General features: G+C 45.2%; 1 protein-coding gene and 1 long non-coding RNA gene across 5 annotated transcripts in view; both read left to right on the top strand.

Annotated features, from left to right (window-relative positions):
* Positions 1–3155: 3155 nt before the first annotated feature.
* Positions 3156–23624, top strand: part of RNF220 (ring finger protein 220) — a 213973-nt gene continuing 193504 nt past the window's right edge. Inside the window, exon 1 of one of the 4 annotated variants that reach the window (XM_053949883.1) lies at positions 3156–3850. In XM_053949883.1, the coding sequence (XP_053805858.1) occupies positions 3226–3850 (625 nt within the window). In that variant the 5' untranslated portion in view covers positions 3156–3225. The remainder of the gene's footprint in view (positions 3851–23624) is intronic. The other 3 variants (XM_053949884.1, XM_053949885.1, XM_053949886.1) reach the window with 3 other exon arrangements.
* Positions 18404–21998, top strand: LOC128791937 (uncharacterized). Its single transcript, XR_008432231.1, has 3 exons — positions 18404–18643; positions 20031–20115; positions 21732–21998. It is a non-coding gene; the product is annotated as an uncharacterized LOC128791937 (long non-coding RNA).

Genomic DNA, 23624 nt, shown 5'->3' with positions numbered 1-23624 from the left:
TTGGTGGGTGTTTGTGATGCCTGATAGATGCAGCTCTGTCATGGTTTCTCCTACTTTTATCAGACTTTCCTTTTAACTTATGCAGCACCATGCCACAACCTTTGTAAGCAGAGGATTCAAAACTAAGCCAGAGAGAACTGATTACTACTTGTTTCTTGGCGAGAGATTTTTTTTATGGTTCAGAGCTAAAGGCTCTTGTTACAATTTGCCTTGGTCGTGGCATGTTTAGCCTCGTTATTAGGAACATAGACGATTACACAGGTAATTTGTGTGTACCTCAAACAGGGCAGCTCTAAGAGCCAATAAGTATGCATATTGGTAGCCATAAAAAAATACTAAAAAAATCAGAGTTAGTTTTCAGTATGTCCATCTAACCTTCATACTTGGTAGACAGTTTATACAGCTTCCTAGATTGATCTCCACCCTCCCTCCCTCTACTCCTTGTTTAGTTAATTCAACAAAGACTTTTTGCAATCTGTTTGGAGTTTGTCTGATGCCGTGGAAAAGTAGCTGCTGATTTATTTGGTTGCTTTTCGATTTCTGTCTCTAGCCCGTCTTTTCTCCTCCTTTCAGCGGGGATGTCAGCTGTTATTACTTCCTATTGATCCCTTTGCAAAGTGAGAAGTGAACTAAAATTAATGTCAATTCCACTGCTCAGATCAATAGCTGGAGTTATTTTAATCTGGATTTGCACGAGGTGCTAAATTAAAAAAAATCAGCATAGAGGCAGAAAAGTAGCAGCTCCTCACTCCACCTGTGCCCACTGCCTTCCCAGCACCAAAATGTTCCCTCCAGCTGATTATCCTGCAATCCATATTTTTTTAATTAAGGAGGTCAGTTAGTTTTCTTATTTTTGGGTTCTGTATCTAAATCTATGACATTTTGACATTGGGAGTGTATTAACGATAGATTTTCATAATGACTGGTCTGCCGCAGCCTAATCTGTCCATGTTGCTGGGGGGTGGGGAGGTGCTGGGTGAGAAGGGAGCAGGAGAGAACGAAAAAGGAAGTGGGAGCTGAAAAAAAATTAAATTTGGCCGGCTGAGATATTGTAATGTGTTGATTTATTCCTGGTGTAATGAAGTTTGCAAACGAATAAACGGCCATAGTGATTCACAGTATCCTACAGGAGTGTCAAGTGTTGCGGCCAGATTACTAATTTATGAAATACATTTAACGTAATGGTGTGAAAGCACAAGTAAAAATAGAAAAGCACGCAGAGGTGGTTGCCTTTTTTTTTTTCCCCTGGAAATCTGTGTTTTCTGTGATTGCTCAGTTTTGCTTCCATGCGAATGATCGTTTATTTCTAAGAACAGTGGCTTATTTGCATGCATCTCTTTGAATATATAATTGTATATATATATATATATATATATATATATATATACATGGTAATATAAGCTCCCAAAAACTCTGAATTTGCCAGTGGCTGCAGTTTTCTCACCTCCAGATTTTGATCAGTCTCATGTGAAGCAGCAGAGCAAGTGTACCCAGGACTGCAGTGCTGACCAGGCTGCCCTTGGCATCCCTCACTCTTCCTCTCCCCCTCACTGTCTGTGGCAAGAACTCAACGAGAAAGTTATTTAAAATTTGGAAGAGAGCAAATCCGTTAATGCGAGATACATAATCTGGTAATTTAGCAATGATGTCTGTAAGGATGAGTGCCAAATGAGGAAGCAGAGAGATGATGTCCACTCATCTTCACAATTCATAACAGTCAGTGGAGCGGCTGGGTACAGGATGGGAGAGAGGAAATGCTATCACTGAACTGCATTAAAGCCCCAGACTGGATTTCATACACTTTGTTAACCTAGGCTCCCTCATTCATGGAGTACAAAAGGCACTCCATTAGGGAGACACTCTTTCACTAAGTTTTATTTGAGATGTTTGACCCTCTGGATTTAAGAGGCACAATTTGTAACAGCTTTTTATTATTATATGATTTTTCTAGCCCTTTGAGCTCCAGCGGCTAGTATATTGTTTCAAAGTTACAGTCCTTGTATTTTAAGCTGGGTTGTGGGGCCTGAATGGCAGGCAGCGGAAGCTTAAAAGAAAAGGCATGAGATTGATTGGGGGAGAAAAAAACAACACAAAAAGGCACTGCAAACTGGGGGAGATAGAGAAAGAAGGATTTTCCCTTCTTTCACCCTGGGAGGGGGTTGTGGCTGGGTGGGTGGTTGCAGCCAACCTGGGAGGCTCAGCAAGATGCAAGGCAGAAATTTTGTTAACATTTTCCTCTAAATGTTAATGGCACATCCAGGGCAGTTTACAAATCTACTTAAGAGTGAGTGCATTAGGAACTAAAATTACTGATCCATCCTCTCTTGTCCCCGACCCGAAAGGCTTGCAGAGATCAGATGGCAGAAGCACCCATTATGATTTAAAATATTGTCAGAGACACCAGGCATTTTACTGGGGAAGTCTCTTCTCCTTTGGCTCACAGGGACCGTGTGTGCACGCGTGGGCGTTTGTGTTACACAAACGCACCGGGAGAGCCACGTTCCTACATTCCAATGGTGTGCATACATATGTATGATGGTATCGAGTACTGTGTGTGCAAGCACACATCTACCCATATGTACTGTGGGAGCCAGAGAAAATACCTGTCAGTTACATCTCAAGCATCATGTACAGTTCTAACCGTGTGTGCCGTCTGATTTGGGTAACTGTGTACAATGGATACTTTTATGTTGGTTCTACACCCCCAGCCCCCAAGCAAATAGCAGGGTTGTGTATATGGGGGTTTTCTTAAGTTTATTGCAGTTATGTATACGTGCCACTTGCCATATAAAATTCCACTTATAATTTGGAGTTACTATGTTAATTTTAGACTGAATATTTTTTTTTAGTGCATTATTAAATCTGCATGTTATTATGTTTGGTTTGCCTTTAATTCATCTGCACTGGATGATACCCTTTAACCTACAGGGCCAGGGCTGACTCCACTAGTGTGTGAAGTTGTCTATTGATTTTCTTGAATGAGAACAGTGGCGCATCTCCGGCCGGTGGCTTGTAACACATGTGGCCACTCTGCTGCTGGAGCATCCCGGAGAAATGAGTGCAGAAACCTAATTGGTTGTGTTTTCTTTCCCTTTCTGTTTCCTTGCAGTGTTCAAAGGGTGATGATGCTCCAGTAATTTTCCCCACTCCATCCCTAGGCATCACTTTGCTTTCCTTCCGGGGAAGATCGTTCTGCTTGTGATCCTGCTGAGGAAAGAGACTCCGATGGACTTACACCGGGCAGCATTCAAGATGGAGAACTCACCCTATCTCCCCAACCCACTGGCCTCCCCAGCACTGATGGTTCTCGCCTCCACTGCTGAAGCCAGCCGTGATGCTTCCATTCCCTGCCAGCAGCCGAGGCCTTTTGGGGTCCCTGTGTCAGCAGATAAGGACGTGCACATTCCCTTTACCAATGGCTCATATACTTTTGCCTCCATGTATCACCGCCAAGGCGGGGTGCCAGGAGCATTTGCAAATCGTGACTTTCCTCCATCCTTGCTTCACCTTCACCCCCAGTTTGCACCCCCCAACCTGGACTGCACCCCGATCAGTATGTTGAACCACAGCGGCGTCGGGGCTTTCCGCCCCTTTGCATCCACTGAAGACCGGGAGAGCTACCAGTCAGCCTTTACACCGGCCAAGCGCCTGAAAAACTGCCATGACACTGACTCGCCCCATCTGCGCTTCTCGGACACTGATGGGAAGGAGTATGAGTTTGGCACCCAGCTCCCCTCCAGCTCCCCTGGCTCCCTCAAAGTTGATGATACAGGGAAGAAGATATTTGCTGTTTCTGGCCTCATTTCTGACCGTGAGACCTCATCCAGTCCTGAAGACCGAAGTGACAGATGTAAGTACCTCTGTTGACTTGGTGGTTCTTTAAATGTGCCTTGTTGAGATACGCAACAGGTGACTGCCCCGCAGTGCTGTGAGACTTGCAGGAGGCAGAGGCAGAGCAGCCTTTCCTGCCTGCTGAGCTCAGCCATGCAATCTTGCCTTGTTCTTCCAAAAGGATATTGACAGATTTTAAGGTGAGCTGCTCTTGAAGGAAACTCGCCTTCCAGCACACAGCTGGAGAGGGGATGCTGACCTTGCAGAAAGCTGTCCATGCACCAGTGTGAGGCTGTAGGTGCTGGTACATGTATATGTGTAAACAGGGATGCAGCTGGAATGTGTAGCCAGGAACTTTCCCAAATCTTGCAGCAAGCACGTGCCCCCTGCTTCTTCAGGTGTTTCTTTCGGACCTTTTCTTCATGAACACCATTTTTAGAGCAAATGCATTACCGACCATCAAAATTCATGCCTCAGCTTAGGACAAAAGTACCTTGTCTCTGGTTAACTTTAGAATATTGTTGGCCACTGATCTCCTTCTTTAAGATAAATACAAATTGTTTTCACAACTCAATAAGTTGTTGCATCATGTGCTTTCTCTGAGTGTTTCCCCCATTTTGGTGCCCATTGAAAGGTGATACGCTTAAAAGAACTGGGAAATCAGGCCAGTTATTGGACTGAAGGAACCCGGTCCACTTGTTTATGACTGTAACTCCCTGTTCCCCCATCACCTTGTCTCTTGTGGAGTCGCCTACACAGAGGGGCAGAGCTGTCTTCAGGAAGGGCAGGCTTCCAGGTTTGCAGAGCTGGGAGGTGACCCACAATGGGGAGTGGTCTGGGGGCAACAGAGTGTGGTACCCCAAGGAAGAACGCTAACTTATGATTAGAGTTTTCCTGTAAACTCAGATATGTAATCAAGGAGCAAGTGGTTTGCTTTTCACATGGGGTCCTTTGTTCTGTTGAATTTTATTAATAGAAAACAATTTTATTATTGTTGTTGTTTTTACTATTACTTCTTTCTTTTAAACAAAAACCTGCTGCACTGTTGCTTCCTCTCCCTTTCAGATGTGATTTTTCTTCTCCCCTTTATGATACCAAGGAGAGTAATAGAGACATTGTGGCTCTCTCTCCCCTGTCGGCGCTGCTTCCTCAGGCTGTCTCCTTGAATTAGGCACTGTGCTAACTTACTGACGCTAAAAGACATCTGCCTAAACCCAGCGTACCTTTTCAATAAAAGTCATCATAAAATCAACCTGCCTTTTAAATCCATCGCTCTTTGGTTTTGAAATATGCTGCAAGTATGTCTTTTATTGTCGGCATTTGCGAGGGTAGGACAATTCCCTCTGATAGCAGGAGCCGTGTATTTCTTGCAGTACCAGTGTGATCTCTTGTGTCTCTCCCCCTTCTCCTTCTGATCCACCCCCGACCGTGCTACTTTTTGTGCTGTAAGCTCCTTTCATTGTTCAGAATCTCCTCTCTCTCCTTTCGGGTCTGTAGGAAAAGTGGCTATAGGTGGGAGCGCACGTGGATGTGTGGAAGCTGGTAATATAATTATCCATGGGGGAGGCAGGTGAGATGGCAAGGCTTAGAGACATCTTTGTTGATGCTCTTTCCGTTATCGATATAACCTGGCTGGGAAAATGAAGCTTGCTCAAAAGAGTACTGCGAGAGATAGCGGTCGAGGAGAGGGTCCGCTGGCTAAATGAATTTAGAGCGCATCAGCTGCTATGGATCTTGCTGGCAAAATCCTGTCAGATACCCCATTTAAAGAAGTAAATCTGTTAAATGAATTAGACCACATGGAGAACAGCTGTGGACAGACAGACGCATCCACATCCATCGCCGTGCCTTGCCTTTGCCAAGAACGTGTGCCGAACGCGGGTCCGCTCTGTCTGGGAGCAGACGGGGCTTTGCAGAGACACAGGGAGGTTGACACCAAGTGCTAGTGCTGCTGCCAGTGCTGTGGCAGGGGACTTGCCAGGGAAAGGAAGCAGAAGAAAAACTTTGCAGGCAGCTTGGAAAACTTGGGCAGAAGTGGAAGGTGTTTTGTTGTATTGCTTTTGTTACCATGTTAATTTCTTTGAGATGCTTTTCTGCACAGTACAGCAGAGCAAATGCAGCAATACTGATACTTCATCAACATTAAATTTTTTCTGTAACTACCAGGATGATGTAAACTAAATACATCTGTTGGCTCTGTATCATATTCCCATTGCATATAGACACTGCATGATGGAAACTTCGCTCCGTTAAGACAGCGAGTTTATTTGGTGTGTGCATATACACATATGGGTGTGTTTGTTAAAGGCTGAGAGCAAGTTGTGGAGCTTTTAAAGGATCCAAATGGTCTTTGATGAAAAGAGAAACTTCTGAAGTGAAGAATTCGAGAGATCACAGTTTGCAGATAGAATGGTGATCTTCTTTTGCATTAGCATTTGCAGATATATTTTTGAATTTTCTGTAGAAATGTGTACTTTAGGGGTTTGTTGTCTCTGAGGAGTTTTGTGGATTCCTTGTGTAATTGTTATATATAACCCTCTGTAAAAGATGCCTACTTGTGCTCCTTATGGAGCAGGTAGGTGACTGTAGCTTCAAGGTAAAAATGTAATTAGGCTTTTCTACGACTGCAAGGAAAAATTGTAAAATTTTCTTAGATCAGCAACACCTTCCCATGTCTAATGAGTGCCTTTCAGGTTTGCAAAGCTTCACCGTTTCGGTGTATTTTTCAGATTGCTGAAAGGGTTTGTGTTACGTGGAAGCTGAATTACTATGATTTCCCTGTGTGGTCTTCTGTTCCACTGTACAGGAGCCTTTCTTGAATAGATCATTAAAATATTTGTTTCACCTCATCGCTTGAATGGTGATTTTCTAGAGAAACTCCCTCCCCCCTTTTCTTTTTTCTTTTTTTTTTTTTTAATAAAATGTAATCACTGAGTTTTAATTTCCCTGAAAAATAGATCAATGTGAGACATTTGCATGTCAAGGAGTTTTTGGAAGGTGCTTATTTAGTCCTCTGCAGCATGGGAGGAAAGTCTCAGCCTGCTTTCACTAGAAAGAAGAAATTTGCAGAATTCAGTAAAAGTATTTGTGATATGTTCCAGAGTATTCCAGATTGGCACCTGGCCCCGTAAGAGATATGTCAATGCAGTAGAGGTTGCTCAGCCCTTTGCATAAACCTTTCCTTACTTTTAAAGCAGGATAGTGCTTGGACCCATACCCTGCATCCCACAAAGGGACAACATCTTTGGGGTGCTTTTGGGTGGGACTACACTCTTTGTTAATCACCAAATTGGGTTGAGATGTCTGCATTTAGGTAAGTTTTCTCTTGCTGTAAAATGTGAGTATTCAGGACATCCAGAGCGATGGAGTATACAGGGAACATGTGGAAAAGTGGAGCCTTTCCAGGGATAAGCAGACATACCTTTTACTGGATGGGCCCATTCCCTTAGGTGCTTACTGGTAGAAAAATAATGCCATTTGTTAGAGTTTAGGGGCTTCTTGTAAAGCATGTGTTAAAGGCACTGGAAGACATATTTTATGGGTTTGCTTTAATAAGCGTACAATAATTGAGATTCCTAGAAGGAGTGGAAATAAATGGCATGTTCCTTTCTGCAAAAGAGATCTATAGCCCTATTTTAACATCAGAGGGGGAAAAAAAAAGATTTCTGTTTTTTCATTTCTAATAAAACCTGTCTCAGTGTCCTTCAGTCATAGTACCCAGTTCCTGTGGCATTGCTTTCCCACAAAGTGGCAGGCAGAGGTCGGTGCCAAAGCCGGGACCTCCTGGCAAAGACCTTGTCAGAGCAGAGGGACAGCCCAGGCCATCCCTGCGGGGCAGCCCAGGCCACCAGCCTCCCTGGGACCACAGAGGATGGTTTCCCATTACTGTCTGCTGCTTGGTCTCATCACGTGTTGTCTGTGGCTAGTGGTGTGAAGGTGATCTTCTACATCCTGGCCACTGATTCAGTTTCCATTCTCTGGCCAGAGTCTGGCTCTCGAAGTCTCAGTTTCCCTGCTTCTGCTGGTGGCCCTTGCCCAGCTCCTGCTGTGCCCAGGAGATGAACATTTGAGTTGGGAGCAGGCTGGGATCCTTGCTCATCCTTTGGGTCTGCTGAGGGTAGTAGGGATGATTATAATAACATTATTATGATTATTATTATTTTTGATAATCATATTTCACCTTGGACATAGTTTATGCTGCAACTGATTTCTTGTCTGCAGGAGAAGTTGTGTGATGTATTTGTGACCTCTTTGTTAGACTTTAAAAGAACATCTCTAGCATGGGGTTAGTTTTCCTTTTGAAACAACTGGTTTGTTATTGATCAAATGTAAATTACACTTCAGGTGATGGACATCAGGGGTAGGATGACCACAGCATAAATTCCTGAATAATGTGGTGCTTTGGAAATCAGATCGAGGACTGTCTGTGCAGTCACCCATCCTCTCAGACCTGTGTTGGGATTTGTGTCATGACATATGTAGAGAGCTGTGTGTCTATGTACATGTGCTGGGGGGAGAAGGTTTTATTTTTTTTGTGGCAGAACAATGGATTGGAGGGGGAATGCACATGTCCACACATCCATTGCTCACAACTCTTCCCTCTGGGATGCACACTTCCAAGGCTAGTAAAATTTGAGGTCTAATGTGAAGTGATGCTTTGTTGCTAATCATATTCAGCCATGATCATGGGAAATCGCAAGTTTAACTCTGCTTCTGAAATAATGAAATAAAGCGAGTGGAATGTTTCTGTCGTGCAGTGCCCTGCGTGATATAGGAGTGAAGAAGCAACAGTGGAATTTTGGAAGGGCTGGGCAGGCAGATGGGCAGTAGCAAGGATGACAGCCATGCATCCATCCCTGTTGCTCCACCAAATACACACCATCCTTGTGGAGTAAAGTGTGCTGCATGGAGGTCTTGGAGCACGCAGCAATCATCTCCTTTTCCTGCTTTTCTGGCAACAACCTTCCCTCTCCCTCTGCAAACTGTTGCCGAGACTCCTTTCCATGCTGTTCAGCTTAATTGTCTTGTTGGGATAAAGAAATGTTTGAACAGTTAAAAGTGGGGAAGGGCTGGATGGGAGCAGCCCCTGCCGGCTGCGGGGCCATCTGGCCTCCCTTGGATCTGCCGGTCTCCAGTTTATATTTCTCTTTCTGTTATTTGGGGCTATCTGGCGCACTCGGAATACCTAATCACCATGGTGAGAGGAGGGATAGGGCTGCTTCCCCCGGCCTCCCCTTCCCATCAATTGTCATGCAGACCCCGGCCGGGCGCTGCTCCTCGCAGCCCTCATTTGCTGTCCTCGCCCGCTCTCGGCAGAAGGATGGCTTTTAATTGATCATTTGAGGGGGAGGGCTGGGGCTGTTTTCTCCTCCAAAATGTTTCCCCGTGCAGCCGCTGCCATCCGGCCAGCCTTCATGTCATCTCTGCCATGCCAGAGATGTCTCGTGTCCCCTCTCTTTTTGGACTCCGCGGGAGCTGGTGAAGCCACTGTCTTTGGAGTGCTGAGCAACACAGAAATGTTATATTTATCCATCTCCTGCTGGAGAGATGGGCACGGATGCAGTAAATATTTATCGCTCCTCTTTTGCCCTGTGTGCCTGGATGCTGGCAGGAGGGTACTTATTGTACTTATTACAGGGAAACCCCCCCACCTTGCTCAGTATTTCCCATCAAAACCACGGCCCCCAAACCACTGGCCAAACCTTGCTTTTCGAGAAGGAATGAATCACATTAAATCTTCAGCCCCATCGATCAGACTTGACTGCTGTCAGAGGATTGCAGCAGGAGAAGCGCAGGCAGACTTGGTGGCTGCCGTGCTGTGCTGGGGATCGGGAATCCTGACCTCGGGCATGGCTTGGAGTCGTGGTTTCCCGATCCCTATCACGGGAGTAGTGATACCTCCCTCACAGCTGAGCGTGCCGCTTTGATATCTTCTGACAGAAGATGCTAGGCAAGGGCAAAGTATTAGTATTATTAATATAGTACAGTTAGTAGAATATTATGAACTATTATAAATCATTACTACTAAACTACAGTTATTAAAGGAAATGACCAAAGTGCACTTTGCGAGCCAGGATCTCTGACAGTTAAAACATTGTTTTATTATTTTACTTGCTAACTTGCAAAATTCGAGAGTTAGCAACAGTTTCCTGGTTGATTGGTGTTGATTGCATAAGGATTTGGGAGAAGCGGGGGGAAGGCGAACATTTCAGGAGGGAGAGAATAAGCATTAGTGCCTGTGTGATTTATTTTTCTTTCCTTGATATTTTGAAGGTCTTGAAAGACAGAGACATACTCAGGCATGGGCCTAATCCTGCTCTGTAGGACTGAAAGTGTTCAAGGCAACAAGGTCTTAATGTTTCTGGAATTCCCCAATGAAAAAAAATAGAAGTGAAGATGTTAGTGAATTGCTGCTGGTTGTTATTTGTTTGATATCATTTAGACAAGTCCCATTAAATGCTAGCAGCAGATTCATTTTTTTTTCTCTTTGTTTGCCTTCCAAGGAGTAGAAAACAGACATAATTATATTTTACGTGAGACTGTAAGATTTCCTCTCATCTCTTTTTTCTGGCTAATATCTGCAGCTATAAAATAAATTCTTTTTGTGCATACATGGTGCTAGACTGAGGTAAATAACTGTCATCTAAAATCTGTCTAACCTTAATCTGCATCAAGAGCACTATAGAGAGCTGTATCCGTTTGTATAATATTAAGCTTTATTTTTATTATGGATTTCTAATGCAAATTCATAGTGGGAATGAAGTTGTTCCCTTTTAATACCATATTCCAAGAAAAGCAGCCATTGATAGCAAATTGTGATGATTTTTATCCTCTGGTTCATGTCACTGGTGGTCCTTTATCATGTCAATGTGCCTGATAGCCTATGAATGTTTCACCTCTCTTCTTCAGGGTGGAATAGCAGATTTGGAGACTTTTGAGAACATTTTTCAGCTATGCAGAGCAATTGAAATTCTTCAGAAATAATGGATTTATATTTGGGAAATTTAATATAGAATTGGATTCCTTTACAGCATCCTCTGAAAAAGGGCATGTGCATCTTTATAAATCTACACATGTAAGCTGTATGTGTTTCTTTCTCCCCTTTCATGCAACATCATGCCTGCTTGGCTTTGCTGGCCTGAGTGTAGAAACTCACAGGTGACAGACATTTTGGACAAATTCATCACCATGAATTCAGGTTTTTTTTACAACTGAATTATTTTCCTGCTGTTGGTGGAGTATTGGGTATTTGCTGGCAGATTGACCCAGCCCTCAAGTCAACAAAAGCTCTGGCTGAAAAAGTACTGCTGGGTTTGGTACTATCTGTATCTGTTCATTTCGTCTTTGTTCTGTCTTTTAAAAACATGAGGGTGGTCATGATAATCTGAGAGTTCTTCTTAGCCATCACTTTCTTCTCTCCTTTGACCATTTGTTGGTGTCTTGAATGGCAGCAGTGGCCTGAGCAACAGAAGAGGGGGGAAAAACAATGTTGGGGAGGAGCAAAGCAAGGAGAGATTTATTGTCCTAAACACAGATAACATGGGAGGGAGTCCTGCTGAAAGCAAAACTGCTTGTGGAGTTCAGGTGTGGGACACTTCCATTGTATTTTTCCTCACTTGGGACATAGTTTCTAATCAGTATTGCTTTAAAACCTTCCTTTTTTGCAAACTTCGGGCTGAGAACAGTTTTCTCATTGAATTGCAGAGCAAGAATGTGTTTTGTGCTTTTTTTTGTGAATCCTCGGCTGTTCTGAAGTGGGAAAAGGAAGGCACCAAGTGTCTCTGGATACCCCTAAAAGGAAGAGCTGGAAACTATGTCCTTGGTATCCCCCAGCAGCACTGAATCTTAACTATATCTTGCCAGAGTAACCACATTAAGTTTTCAATTCAGAAGGACCAAGAGCTTTTGTGCATGAGCTTTTCTCAGGTGCAATCCTTCAGCGTTACCTGGGCTTTCTAGATGTGCAATGCCACAGTCCTGGACAGGGTGAGGCTGGCGGGACACATCCAGCTGCAGCTGCTGGGCTGGCTGGCAGGGCTGGCTCCCCAAGCATAGGCTTGTTCTTTGGGAGGCAGATGAATGCTTCCTGGCACTTGTATGGAAACTAAATCAGAAAGCACTGGGAAGAGCAGCTGGGGTAAAGGCTCCCTGTGACAGCCTCCCAAAAGGAATTGGTTTTGTAAACAGAGCAACAAGTAAAAGGGCACTGCCCTGAAGGATCCATTTCTTTCTACTTGGATTTTTGGGACTTTGATTTAAATTAAGGTATTTTTAATTAAAAAGGACTCAACCTTTTAATCTGATTTTTATATTGTTTTCCCGCACTTTAGGAAACAACTTGCAAAGCCATTTAGAATGTGAAATTGTCTGTCCTGTAGCATCCCTTGCTATCAGGAGGCATAGGATAACCATCCCTCATTTCAGAGAGCCTGCTTTGGCGGTTGTGCAGGGATGGGAAAACACCTGGTACCAGATCACAGCTCTGCCTTGTTCTCCAACCGGGCTTTCAATATTGAAGATTTCTTTAGGAGTCAGTCCTGTTTGGGGGGATGCTCCACAAAATTCCCTACCGGAGGCCTCACGTGAGCTCCCATGTTGCTCAGGAGGTGATGCGAGGGTGTTTGTGAGTGAGAGAGGAGGAGGATGAATGACACCCTGGGTGCTGCACCTCTGGCTGGGTGACTGAAAGCCTTATCAGGGTGGCCTGGCCGTGCTACAGCAGAGCTGCCCCGCACCCAGCCCAACCTTTGGCCTTTGCAGGCTAGAGGGAACCTTGTCTCCTTGTCAGTGTTTGCAGTGTGGGGAATCTCGCAAGGGCCATCTCGCGATGGCTGTGGATGGGTGGAAATCCTGGGAGCTGGATATCATTGTAGGTCAGAAGGATCCAAACTCTGCAGCACCATCAAGGGGGCTGCAGAAGCTCGCTTCCTTCCCTTGTTTATTCTTCTGATTGCAAACCAGCCTCACTTCGTATTTCCAGCACTGGAGGTGGGAGATAAGCCTCTAGCAAAGTCCTTAGGCAGGGTGACAGCTTTTACCTCCTGAGCACTTGTCTTCAGCTTCCCTGAGGAGTCAGCTTGACCGCTGATGCTTTTTTTTTTTTTTTTTTTTTTTTTTTTTTTTTTTTTTTTTTTTCTGGGGAGATGAAGGAGCAATCAGTGACCTGGATAACCCTATGCTGAAAAGGAGCAGGGGAGCTTAATGGTTACAATCAAAAAGTATTCATACATCAGGAGGTGCCCCTTGGACGAGAGAAGGGGAGAATGCGCAGTCAAACTCTTACAGCCCTGCTTCTTTGCCCTCAGATTTGCACTTTGCTCAGCATGCAGCCTGTACAGGACAGCTGCCATTGCTCCTGCCAGCTCTGCTCCTCGGGACTCGTTGCTGCTGTTTGTGTTGCTTCTTCCTTTCTGCATATTTAGGTTCATGCACAAAAGTGTTGCTCTCAAAGAGGTGTTTTGATTTCAGAAGGGGGGAGGTGATGGGCAGCCTGCCTTCACTCAAAATTTGGGACTAACATGTTCAGGGAGGCTGTGTTGAAGGCGCTGGGACATTCAGTAGTGCAGGAAACAGGGCATCTGCAGATGAGAAATTTAGTGTCAGCAAGAGGTGTTAGAGAGAGTGAGAAGTAGAAAAATGCTACAAGTTATTTCTGTCTTAATTTGGCCAATGTGCTGTGTCCAGTCCCACATTTGGTCCAGGACTGAAATAAGTATGATGATATTTGGATCAGGACTAGGATATACTGGAAAAAGTAAGCTATGAAAGTCTGCAGATCTCTGTCTCCATTAGCCAGAAGTAATGTTCCCACCATCTCATTATTTTCCCCTCTTAAAATGAAAACAATGCGTTAACTGTGGAAACAGGGGAGGATTGTATTAGAGCAAGACAGAGCTGGGCAGAGAGAACTTACATTGGCTTTACTTGTGCGTAACAGAGATGTTGTGGGTGTAGGAGCCTGGGGTAGCTGTGTATGGTGTGATCCAGATCATCCCCCAGGTTTGTGGCACGTCTCAAGGAAGAAAGAAACTTAAGCTAAAAAAAAAAAAAGCTTCACCTTTGGTCATCTCTTTGGGAACACTGTGAGGACCCAATGTGTGTCTCCCACCTGGGCGCCCACCCTGGGGCATGGGCGCGTGCTGGTGAAGGCTGGGGAAGGTTATGATGTCAATGAGAAACATCTGCGTGTGTTCTCCCAGATGTTGCCAGTTGTGTCTGGCTTGTTAGCTGCACCTGGGCAAAGAAGAAAAGGAAACCCCCGGGTGGTGTGATGGATTTTACAGAGCCTGGGAGGAGAAGGTAGTTAGACACCACTTGCTGATAGTCTCTCTGCTATGTACTCAGGTGGCTTACTGACGTTTGGGTGATCCAGGACCCACATTTTTCTGCATCTAAGGAAATGTGTCATCAACTCGTCACATACCGATTCTCTTACTTGTGTTGCTCATTTCTAGCTTGACTGGTGGGGGGGGGTATTGAAGATGAAGGACACAGTTATTGGCAGAGCTGAGCGTGCCTAATCCTCGCAGCCATGCGGAGCAGGAAGAGGGAAGGGCTGCCTGGGCAAAGCCCTGAGCATAGGTTGTGCTTGTGCTGTGGACTCTATTGACCTTGGACAAGCAGAGTAATTTCTCATCGTCTGTCTCTAAAGCAGGGATTATGATATTCTCCAGCTGAGGGTGGTTGTGGTCATGTTTTGTAGTGCTCAGATCCTTGAGCAGTGGTCATAACCATGGTGCCTGGATTGAAAAGGCTGCGCAGGGGGAGGGATGGAGGCTTGTTTAATAAACATGACAAATGGGATTTTTTTCTGAGGAAACAGTTGCCAGTTTTTTTTTTTTTTTTAATGAAACTTGGAAGAACAGCTGAAATCAGTGGCTAGGAATGGTAGAGAAAGAATTTAGGGTCAAATTTTGGAGTAAGGTAGATAAAAGTGAGAGATAAAAGAAATAATGCAGGGAAGGATGAGTAATCAACATTCTTGGAGTGAAGCGCAAGCTCTGGCTTCCTTCCTGAGCAGTAAAATAAAATTTAAAAAAAAAGTCTTTAGAACAACAAAACTCTGGACGCGCTGGTTTCCTTCCTGACAGGCCCAGCCTGGTGGTGTTTCGATGAGTCCTCATTGGCAACCAGGGCTGATCTAAAGGCCAAAGGCAGAAAGATGGGGGGGAAGGGAGAGGGATTTAACTCCTTGAGCTCTGCTGGAAAAACAGAGATCTCCTGCTTTGTGTGGGTTCCTTTTGCCATTGTTGGAGTACAAACAGTGTTCACTGTGGCTCAGAGGTCTGAGAGGTGATGGGTACATCTACCCAGGTGCTTGGTCATAATCAGTTTTACAAAACAGAAGTGAGTATTTTTAATCCTTGTGGACAAAATTCCTAGGTCTGTGAGTGGTACAATATGACACAACAGCACCACTGAGCAACAGGGGAGTAGAGTGGTCACTCTGCTGTTGTTACCTCGAGGATGCTCAGTTTACTTGTGGCACCCAGTTTATAGTAAAGTGCTGCTCTAGTCTCTTTTGTCAGCACATTTCCCGGCTGGGAAGGAGCTGCTGCGTGCAGGACAGCCTGTTGTGCCCCAGGGGCTCTGGGCAGCTTGCAGGGAGCTGGGAGTATGGGAGGGGAGGCTGTGTGTGCACTAGACAGGTTGAATGGCTCAGGCAGAGCTTGTTTTGCAACTAACTCTCTGAGCCTTGCCGCTCTCTGCAGGGTTCCCCTCTCTGAAAGGTCGAAGCTACTTCTTAATTCTCAGCAGCTGACAAAATATTTATTTTCAGGTACTTAAAATATTATAATTTGAAGTGGAGTCCAGCCCCTGGCTGGAGTTGAGCTTTTGTACTAACAGCTTCAGTGAAATGCCTTTTTCCTCCTACAACTTGCCAACAAATGCTTGGAAAATAATTGTGGGACAGTCATCCTTTTAGTGAGCAGATCAAGAAGATTTGAGACTTGCCAGAGACTTTCAAAGGACAGGCCAAAGGTTCAAGTTGTTGCCAGTTCTGTTTGTCTTAGCCTTTAAACTTACTTGTGTGTCATTAATTTCATCAAATGTCTATGGGTAAAAGGCAACCAGCAGGCTGCTGCTTTCGCTGAGCTCTCTGGGTGTACTTGGACACCTCTTGGGAAATAAGCCCACCTTTTTGTCTAGGGAGAGTGATTAATCCCATCACAGCTGCAGCAGAAAAAGGCTTCCCCACTAACCTGACACAGAGACGGCTGAGTTTGGGGGGGCAGGACCCTGCTGTCTTCTCTGCAGCCTTTTTTAGCTGGTTGTGGCAGACACACGTGAATATGGACACACATATGAATGATGCTACCTTGGTGGTACTGTACCTACAGCTCTTATAGAGACCTACAGAAATAAAATGCCACACTTGGATTTTCTGGAAGTTACTGAAATGAGGTCTCAGCAAAAAGGACAAGTGAGCAGAGGCCAGGCAGAAGGGACCTCAGTGTCCTGGGTCTTGTTCCTGGCCCTGCTATTGAGTCCTTGGGATGATTATCTATGTTTTGGGATGCTGGCAGGTCGTTCTGTTGATTTTGGTAGGCAGGGCATCACTGTTGAGCTCTTTGCAAGGGCTGTTGTTGCTACATTAACAACTCTATTGGCACTGTCCTCTCCTGGGGGCCGTGCAGCAAAAAGAAGCAGGGAGAGGGCTGTTTTCCCAGCAGGATCCCTGCAGGCAGAGCTTCCCTGCTCTTCTCTTTCCTTGCTGCAAACCTCTTTCCTTGGTGCTCCCATCGCTGCCTGCATCCTGACAGCTGCTTTCCTACCCTTTCTGCCCCAGTGCAGACGGCCAAGCACATTAATTTTTCGGCAGAAGTGTTGTAATAATTAGGCAGCTCGTCGGAGGGTTTAGCAGTACTTAACCAGATGTGAGAAGACTCTTCTCATAGTCCCTGCTCTCTCACTGGGCTCCAGCCAGCTGCCTTTTCCCGCCTGCTCAGGTTGCCTAGAAAGGGCTGTAGGAGATCTCCCGGCTGCCTTGGCTCCTCTTGCCTCTCTTCTTATGTTAAACACTCATTTGTAAAGGAGAAAGAGGGAGAGTGGAAATCCTTGAGCTGTTTGGGAGAAGAGCAGCAAAGAATTAAAAGCAGACACCTGCAGCGCTTGGATTTGAGACCTCCACCATTAACTCTTCCCATGCCAACATCCCCCAGGCTTGTGGCCCTTCTTTTGGTGCCAGCCAGGGACACATGGTGGGATGCAAGGGCTGGAGTGGGTGGTGCTGCTATCTGGGGCTCCAGACAGCTCCTTGTTATATATAATCTCCATCGCATTTTATGTATATGTAAACATAATCTCTCTTTATATGTGTGAAAAAAATCTCCATATCCCCTGCCTCAGTTTCCCTCCCTGCCCTGTAGGGATGATGCTATTTCTCTGCATTCTGTGCTCTATAACCATTTATACACAAGGCAGTAGTATTATCACTAACGTGGTTTTAAAACTAGGTTGTAGTAAACTGTATTGTCTGCCTAATCCATATTAATGGCAAAAACTGCTGCAGACAGGATATTGGCCTGGATGGCCCTTGGATTAAGTCATTCTGACAATTGTTACATTTCTATGGTAAAGGTTTATAAATACACACTGACACCATATATTATGCTTAAGAAAATCTATATACAACCTATAGGTTTCTGGTTATAAAGAGAAAAAATGTATTAAATCAGCAAGACCAAGGGAGCAGACAATATATAAAAATGATACTATATTATGCTGGAACTTATTGAAAATCCCAGTGCATCTTTTTTATGTAAATGGTAAATTCTTTTCTATGTTCAGAATATGTTTCTTAATGTGTGTCACGTACCAGAATAGTAGCATGAACACAGTTGCAAATACGGTGTGTGTTTTATTATGAGTATTATACTGCATAGCAGAGTGAGGGTGTTGAATGCTGCAGTCAGTTATATACAGCTGTAAATGGGAGCTACCTGCTGTTCTGTATACAGCCAGCTGCATATTTATTAGTAAATACCAGTCTAGCTAAAAGAAAAATAAAACAGGAAGTTGTATTAAAGACTTCAAGGCTTAAAACTAGTTTGTGCAAAGCTCCTGGGATCCCACTGCAGGGAACGGTCCAGCATTTTCTAGCATTAAGTCTTTTCCATCTGATTTTTCTAGCTCTGTGAATTTGAAAGCCTCTTCTGAACTCCCCCTGCTTATCAGTTTGTGGAATAATTCATCAGTGTTTCAAAGCAGAGTAAAGATTGGGTTTGGGGCTGGAGAAATTCAGGCTGGCTCCTTCCCTGGTGTGCCTCCAGCTGAACGTACCAGAATCATGGAGTCACAGAATCACCTAGGTTGGAAAAGATCTGTAAGATCATCGAGTCCGACAATTTACTCAGCAGTGCCACATCCACCACTCAACTATGTCCCCAAGTGTCACATCTCAATGTGCTTTAAATACATCCAGGGGTCAGAGCCGCTCTGATGGGTGAAGTTCCGAGGACCGGTGGCTCCAGGCACAGCCGGGGCACGTGTCACAGACGTGTGTTTGTCACACGCATAGCACGGCTGGCCAGTGCCCGCGGCAGGAAGGCCGTGTTGCGAGGGGAAAACACACCACAGATTTTCTGGGGTGCCTGTGGGCTTTCTGACTGATGAGCACTTCTCCAAAGAAAGGTGTCAGGTCCGAGCATGGGATCCCAAACGAGCGATGGCTCTGAAATACCCAAGTGTTTGACCTAGAGGGAGCTCTCTTACATGAAGAATGAGACTTGGCGCTGCCTGCCTGAACAGCTTTTAGCGTCTGTATTTTCAGCAAGCTTCTGCTTCCTGTATTCTGAGCTCACACTGCCAGGTACTGTATTTCCCTGAGTGATGTACAGAGAGTTGGAGAAGTCCTGTGTGTAACTCTTGTGGTCCCAGCTCTGCAGGGGCCAGAGCCAGAGCCTCACTCTGGCTTGCTTCTTGTAGAAGTTGGTAGAGATGTCTTCTGGCAATAGAAATTGCTTCTAACTTTCCTTCTCCCAGTAGCACCATCACACCTCATTGATAAGTCACGGCTCTTGGGGTGCCAGGCACCCGCTCCCTGCTCTGGTGGGGGGAGGAAGGGCTCCTTGGTGAGGAAGAGTCTTTTGTTGGCAGCCTGAATCCAGCAACAGGAGATACTTATGTCACGGCCTGGCATGGCTCAGATTTTCCCTTTGGGTCTCTCCTTTTAAATGCTTCATATCCCTTCACCCTCCTTGGGCTAGGTTCATCTGCCTGAATACAAATCCATGATGTTTTGGATTTAGATGAACTAGTATTTCCTTCCCTGGAAGCTGGGAGATGCCAGAGGTGGCACAGATGGATGATGCGAGGGTGCTTCCCCAGTGAACAGGCAGATCTGGCTCTAACCAGTTGCAAGTCCTTGAAATCCCTCCACTCCTGCTCCCTAGTGGGTGCAGGAGCTCCAAGCTCCAAGACAGTCTGTCTGGGCACTGCAGAACATCAGTGAGAGGCATGATTGAGCTGACAGGGAGCTCACAGCCTGCTGTACCCACTGCAGTAGGACAGAGGGGACGTGGCTCTCCAGAGGCAGCAGGTATAGCTCTGCAGCTCTAGGCCACCCACTGACTTAACAGAGTGAAAGAGAAACTTGCTGAAGTTCTGGGGCAGAGGTCTTAGAGAGCCCACAGTGCCTGACAACTCTTAAAAAAAGAGGACTGAATTAAAGCAGGATGGTGCCATTTTTTCCTGGGTCCAGAAAGCTGCTGTCTGGGAATGGGGGGCCGAAAAGAGCAGCTTCATGGTACAAAGGTCAAGCTGGAGGGATTGAAAGTGGTGATGCTGCCCTATTCCTCCATCCCATTCCTAAGCAGTCCAGGTCCCAATGAGGCTAGGCTCAACCATTCCAATACCTGGCTTGTGATCCTTCTGCAGCCTCACTGTCTGGTGGCTGGACTGCTTTAAAAGAAGCAAATCTGGGAGAGAAATTAAGGACATATGGGGTGAGATAGCACCGCTTTTCTGTGGGTGCTTTTTTTTTTTTTTTTTTTTTTTTTTTTTTTTTTTTTGTTCTGTTGAACACAGGAGTTTGGGGAAGGAAAGGGTGTGTGTGAGGGTAGGGAGCTGAATGGGGAAGGTGGCTGAAGAGAAGAAATTGAAAACTAAACCACCTTTTACATCTAGTTTTTAAAGAAAGGTTTTGGAGTAACATTTTGTGGGCTTTCAGTTTGTAGTCTGGTCTGTGTTTTTTCTAGAGCAGGCAAGAAACGTGAGCAGCAGAGGCAGGAGAAGTTACTTGGGTTCATACCCCCAGTCTGACTTGAAAAATGCCAGAAGAAAGTGAGTAGGATTAGAATAAGCACATTTCTCGGGGGTGACTTCTTGTCTCCGTGTCTCAGATGATGGCCATTCCTTCCCCATCTTGCTGTCCTTGCTTTGCTAGCCAGCAAACCATACCTGAACCTCCACGTGCCCTTCTCTGAGTTGGCACAAGGAGGTTATGGGAAGCTGCTACCTGCAAGGCTGTCTCCCTTAGACCTCTAACAAGATTAGGGGATGCTGCAGAAGAGTGAGCCAGGTGAGTCAGCACAGTCAACTTTGGGATCTCAGCAAATGTATTTGCACTGTCGGTAGTGCCCAGGCCCCTCCCCATCCCATTTCTGCCTTCAACAGGAGAAGGCTACTCAGTTGAATACAGCTCCCACAAAATTCAGCTTTCTAACACCAAGCCTCAGAAATCCTGAAGTAGCAGCTATTAGATACAAACGCTTGCAAGAAGCATGGTGAAATGCCTGAGGTACCAACTATGGATATCCCCATGCAGCACAAACACTTCATCTTCTCTTCCCTTCTCCCTTGTGGTCACAGGTTCATGGCCCAGCTGGGTTGTTTAAGGGCCCGGCTAGAGCAGTCTTTCTAGTCTACATCTAAATTTATTGAAAGTGAGTTCACTGTAGGTCTCTGTGTTTTGCTTAATACAAGCAGCTCTCCTTATGTGTTTCACCTTGTACAGAAAGTCAGTTTTATGTTTACAAGCACCAGGCAGGTGGGTGGCCCTTCTGGGAGTAGAGCAGGTCCTGTGTCCTGTGTAGGGTGATGCAGAGACAGCTTTAGGGGTGCTGGTTTCTCATCAGTCATTCCCACCAGTCACCAGTTGTTTGGAATGAAATGCTTTGGCTCCTGAGAAATTTGTGGGAATCCCAAACAGTTAAAAACACCTGGTCAGAAACAATCCTAGAACTTAGATGCCTCAAAGTAAGTACTGAGAATCATGCACATACCTGTTCTGTGTGTCCCTAATAAAAATTTACCTCCAAATGTGGGGCCAGGTAGGGAGGGGATGCTGAGAGTGTCCTGAACATGCGGAAAAAGGGGAGCAGAAGAACAGCTGTTTCCTCCCTCTGGGTCCAGTCTGACTTAGAGCAGGCAGTGGGGTGATGCTCCACTGCACAGTGGAGAAGCAAGGATGCCACTAGCTGCTGCCCACAACCTGGTGGCCCCTTTGGGCCCTTCTGTGATGCTCAATATGCAAGAGGAGGACCAGAGCATCCTCAGCAAATGATTTTGAAAAGGCCTGTCTTTATATAGATGTGTTTTCAGCTCTTACATAGACTTTACACTTCAGAGGTCCTTGCTTGGTAAGTCAGGAGAGATGTAACTTCAACTGGCAAATTTCAGGCTTGATCTAAACAAGGACGGCACTTTAAAAATAAATCCTTCTTCTCCTGATGCCCTAAGCTACATCCAGATAGGGTGTGCTCACTTCTGGCTTAATGCTCTAGTTTAAAGGATAATTTTGGCCAAAGCTACCCTTCTGTTGTAGCCTATAATTAGCAATTAAAACATAAAAAATATTTCCATCAAGTGGCTCCTAAATAAATGCTTGTCACTGCTGATCAGAGTTGGTTTATTTCCATGTGTGTTTTTCTTCCTTCTTTTTTTTGTATAACTTACAGCCCTGTAAATGCTCAGCAGCTGTTAATATGATTCTGTCGATAAGTTTACCATGGTGATTTGGCTATATTTGGTGAGCGTGTGAAGAAATCACTCACCGGTTGGAAGAAGGAAAGACAAGCTGTCGATATCAAGGGAGAAATGCTAATAACCCCGGTGACAAATCATTCCTGGGAATCTCAAAGGGTTAAAAAAAAAGCAGCAGCACTTCCCGGAGAGAGGGGCCTTGGCGAGTGAAGGTGACTCATCCGGAGCTGCAGACACCAGCTGTCATCTCCAGCTCCTCCTGTGCTTAATCACTTCACTTTTCTAAAGAAATATTTTGTTCTAATTCAAACAGACCTGGGCTTGTTTGTCTTTTATGAATTATTTACTGGTGAGGAGAACCTCTTGAGGTATCCATCTTCACTCAGAAATAAGTGGACTCTGAGAGCCTGCTGAAGCACTTTAAAGCACACAGTCCCCTTCTTGATGAGCCTTTTTTTTTTTTTAACAACCACTTAAAATCAAGAATAAACCCTAGAAAGTCAGCTCTGGGCTTCAGACTATACTGGAGAAAATGCACATGGACTTTGGCCTCATCTGGTTGCTCTTTGAAAGGCATCCCTGCCTTTAGGTGTGGGGTGGTGATGCTCCAAGTGACCCCTGGGACTGCCACCAGTTTCCCAGCTGGAGATCTGCTCCCATAACTGACTTGCTTCTAGATGCATTCCCATAGGAATTATGAACTCACTGTGCATGGAGCAAGTGCATGAAGGAGCCTGTGTGTGCCCCTGACCCTTGTCTGGGCACTGACACCCTTCAGCTTCGGGAGATGTTTCTGTTACTTAATAAACCCACAGCCAAATTCCACCTGGCTGTTCCTGACTTCAGCTCTTTGCACATTTATAACTCTTCCAGTGGAAAGAGAAGCTTGTATGATATTCTGCAGTCCCAAAAGGTCTGATCCAGCAGCCATGGAAGTAAATAAATGTAAAAATTTGCACTGACTGGACTGGGCATCAGATTAGTCCCTAAATGTTAGTTGATCTGCTTTGGGGTTATGACAGACAAATATTTCCCCAAGGTTACTGCTACAGGAATAATCGATCTACCTGTCTTGGATGTGTCTGGGCTGCCTATCATCACTGTACTGTCTAAGTGAATGTTACCTCCCAGGAAGTCTGTGCCTGACCAAATAAGTTGCCTTTTCTTTGTGTGGTTTGAGACCAGAGAGTGCAGTTTTCAGTATTTAAGATCATTGCTATTTGGCACTTACCTGCTCCACAGGCTATGACTGCAATGTCCTTCTTGCCTCTGTCTTACATTTATTTTAAAATTCTGCTTTTAAATTCATTTTTTTCCTAAATAAATAACATGATCTGTAAATAAATTACTTGATCCTGAAAACAATTTAGACAAACAGAATGTCTTGAGTGTGATTTAGCTTGAGTGGTGTAAATCGCATGCTTATACAAGCTTCAAAATGACAGGAAAGATAATCCCATCAGGCAGTCTGTAAAACAGAACAAGCCTGGAGAGGATTTTTCTTGTATACAATTACACTTAGAGACACAGGATGAGAACAGATTCAGGACCTGGGGAGGCTGAAAGAGGCAGCTGGTTGTGTCCTTGGCACTTATTTGCACTAAGGTTCCTCGTGCAAGCCTCCACAGCATGTGAAGCTGGAAGGGAGATGAGCACATGGAAAGTAGCTCATACCTGCATTGGTTTTGCACTGAGGACAGCTGCAGTGCTGATGTACTGCAGACCTGGGAATGCCATAGACATGTGCTGCAGCGTTTTCTCCATCCCATAGGTTATGTGCAATGGGGCATATTTTAGCCTCATTTCAGGGCTGCTCTTGTGTGAGCCAGAAGCCCACAGCCTGCCAGCTGCCTCTGAGCACAAGAGAC

This window comes from Vidua chalybeata, chromosome 9 (genome assembly GCF_026979565.1).
Source record: "Vidua chalybeata isolate OUT-0048 chromosome 9, bVidCha1 merged haplotype, whole genome shotgun sequence".
Lineage (NCBI taxonomy): Eukaryota > Metazoa > Chordata > Aves > Passeriformes > Viduidae > Vidua > Vidua chalybeata.
The sequence above is the reverse complement of the archived record's forward strand: the minus strand, read 5'-3'. Positions and strand labels throughout refer to the sequence as shown.